Source organism: Phytophthora infestans, genomic scaffold, assembly GCF_000142945.1.
Source record: "Phytophthora infestans T30-4 supercont1.141 genomic scaffold, whole genome shotgun sequence".
Taxonomy (NCBI): domain Eukaryota; phylum Oomycota; class Peronosporomycetes; order Peronosporales; family Peronosporaceae; genus Phytophthora; species Phytophthora infestans.
In genome coordinates, this window is record NW_003303618.1 from 120619 (window position 1) to 122863 (window position 2245).

Below are 2245 nucleotides of genomic sequence, written 5' to 3' on the forward strand. Positions count from 1 at the left end.
GCAATCTACACTCAAGCAAAAGTTTCCTACGCTAAAAAATGTGTCGACAGCGACGATATGTCGTGCGCTTCGATTTGACCTCGGTCTTACTCGCAAAGTATTGACCAAGCGTGCAAGAGAGAGCATTCCTGCTGAAATCGATGCGTACTACAAAAAGCTCACCCCGTTTTACAGCAACCCAGAGCAATTAGTTTTTCTGGATGGAACAGCAAAAGATGGTCGTGATGTGCTACGTCGGTTGCCTGGTCAGCCAGAAACACGCCAGCGATTGTGCGGCAACCATTCGACCGAGGTATGTACTCAGTATTTTGATTTATTCTGTTTTGCTTTTTCCCTCTTCTGATGTTAGCGAAATGTAGGTGACCGCGTGTCCATTTTAGCTGCAATGGACATTTCAGGCTTTATTGCCTGGGAAACTACTCCAGGAACGTTTGACCGGAATCGCTTTCATGCTGCGTTTCGCAAGAATGTAGCACCACTTTTAAATCCGTGGCCGCTACCACGGTACGGCATCCTTCATGGTTTCATTGTTTGTACTTGGCACTAATCATGATTCAGTTCAATTGTCATTCTAGACAACGCCAAAATACACATGTACAAGGAGCTGGAAGACCTCGTACACTCGACAGGAGCGCTTTTACTTTTCTTACCACCTTATTCACCCCAGTTGAATCCGATTGAGGTTGGGTTTGGGCTTCTGAAGCGGTGGCTAACCCGTCACGCACATCTCGCGTTTCGATTTGATGCAAGAAGAACCTTGCAGGTTGCTATGCGTAAATGCATAGAGGAAGGAAAAGAAGAGAGTGGAAATTTGTATGGTCATTGCGGCTATGATAGAGTAGGTCTCAATCGAGAATTTTTCTTTAGGTAAATGCGCAATGCGATGAGCTCTTCTCTAGTTTCTTACTCGCCAGCTTGTTCAACATGATCAGTGTCACTCACGTTCTCAGTAGGACCAATAGCTTCAAGATCGGGGCGAAATGGAGGAAATAGATCGTAGGATGGCATCCCAACAGCTCGACGCAACTCAGCTACGTCTAATTCCAAGTGAATAATACCCCCGTTTAGTCTGCAAGCCACGCGCACAAATTGGTGACTCGGACTCGAGCCATTGCTATCTAATGTAGCGGAAATGTCAGAGTGCATCGCGTCAATTCGTTGTAGTTGCGCAAATGAAGCACTAGTTGGAGGCTCGATAGGGGTGCCCTCGGGCTGACGGGCATGAGAAATAGCCCAGTAGCGCTGTGCAGCAGGCCCGTAAGTGCTACTGCTTCCTTCTCTCTCCAGCACTTCTCTTATTGCAGCCGCCGATGCTTCAACGCGTGCTTCTGTTGCACGGCGAATACCTGGATTCGTAATTCTACGTTGTACGTAAATGTACAACTCAAGCTGAAAGTCGGCTTGCCTAAATCATCGTGTAGTTATGTCATTTTGCATGTCAACAGAATTACGAAGTGTTTCGTACCCATGTTTGCGGCGGGCGGCTTGCTTCCATAAGCGGTCGATGCTGTTAGAAAACTCGTCTTGTGAAGAAGGGAGCGCTACATAGTTTACTTGCGATATGTTTGCTGATGGCTTGATCAAAATGGGAGCATCGGCGTCCCAAGTAACATCTTCAGCTAGCTGGTTGCCGATTCGAGCATATAGAACGGCAAGCCCGTCTGTCGGCATGAACTCAAAAACAATGGGTGCTCCATACGGAGTTCTGCAGTTGGTGTAAGGCTTTCCGACCTTCACAGTGAGAAGCACTTGTAGTTCCTGCGGCATTGGGAGTGACATGGCGACAATGCAGCTGTACAACAACGTTATAATGTGCGTATGTGACTCTCGAAGGGAACGAATATGGCTCTTACCGAGGTACCAAGTGGGGTGTGAGCAGTAAGAGCGCTTTTGCCTTGTTTGGAGGGCCATCCGTTGTTGAGGTTTAGCTTATTTTTAGCATTGAGTTACGAGCATAAGCCAAGCTTATCTCATATGATTTGTCGTTGAGTTACGGGCCTAAATCGCACGCCAAAGTTTGTGCAAGGCACAATACCTGGTACTCTTCATTAATTTATGTTTTTTTAAGGCGGCTGTTGGCGGCCAGAATTATTAATAATGGACTGTACATGATTTCTTCCATGATTAATCCTGGATTCCAATTTCTATCTTAATTCAGTAGTCATATGGGCCGAGGAAATGACAGATACGAATGTGTGGTGGTCGATGATCCAGGATTAATACTGTTCGTGATCATGGGAAAATC

At 46.4% G+C, this 2245-nt stretch overlaps 1 protein-coding gene across 1 annotated transcript; it reads right to left on the reverse strand.

The window, feature by feature from the left end:
- Window positions 1-903: 903 nt before the first annotated feature.
- On the reverse strand, window positions 904-1495 carry PITG_19990 (uncharacterized protein; the record flags this gene model as incomplete). Its single annotated transcript, XM_002895669.1, has 2 exons — window positions 904-1383; window positions 1466-1495. The coding sequence occupies 2 exons, from the start codon at window positions 1493-1495 to the stop codon at window positions 904-906; spliced, it is 510 nt and encodes a 169-aa protein (XP_002895715.1).
- Between the last annotated feature and the right edge of the window lie 750 nt (window positions 1496-2245).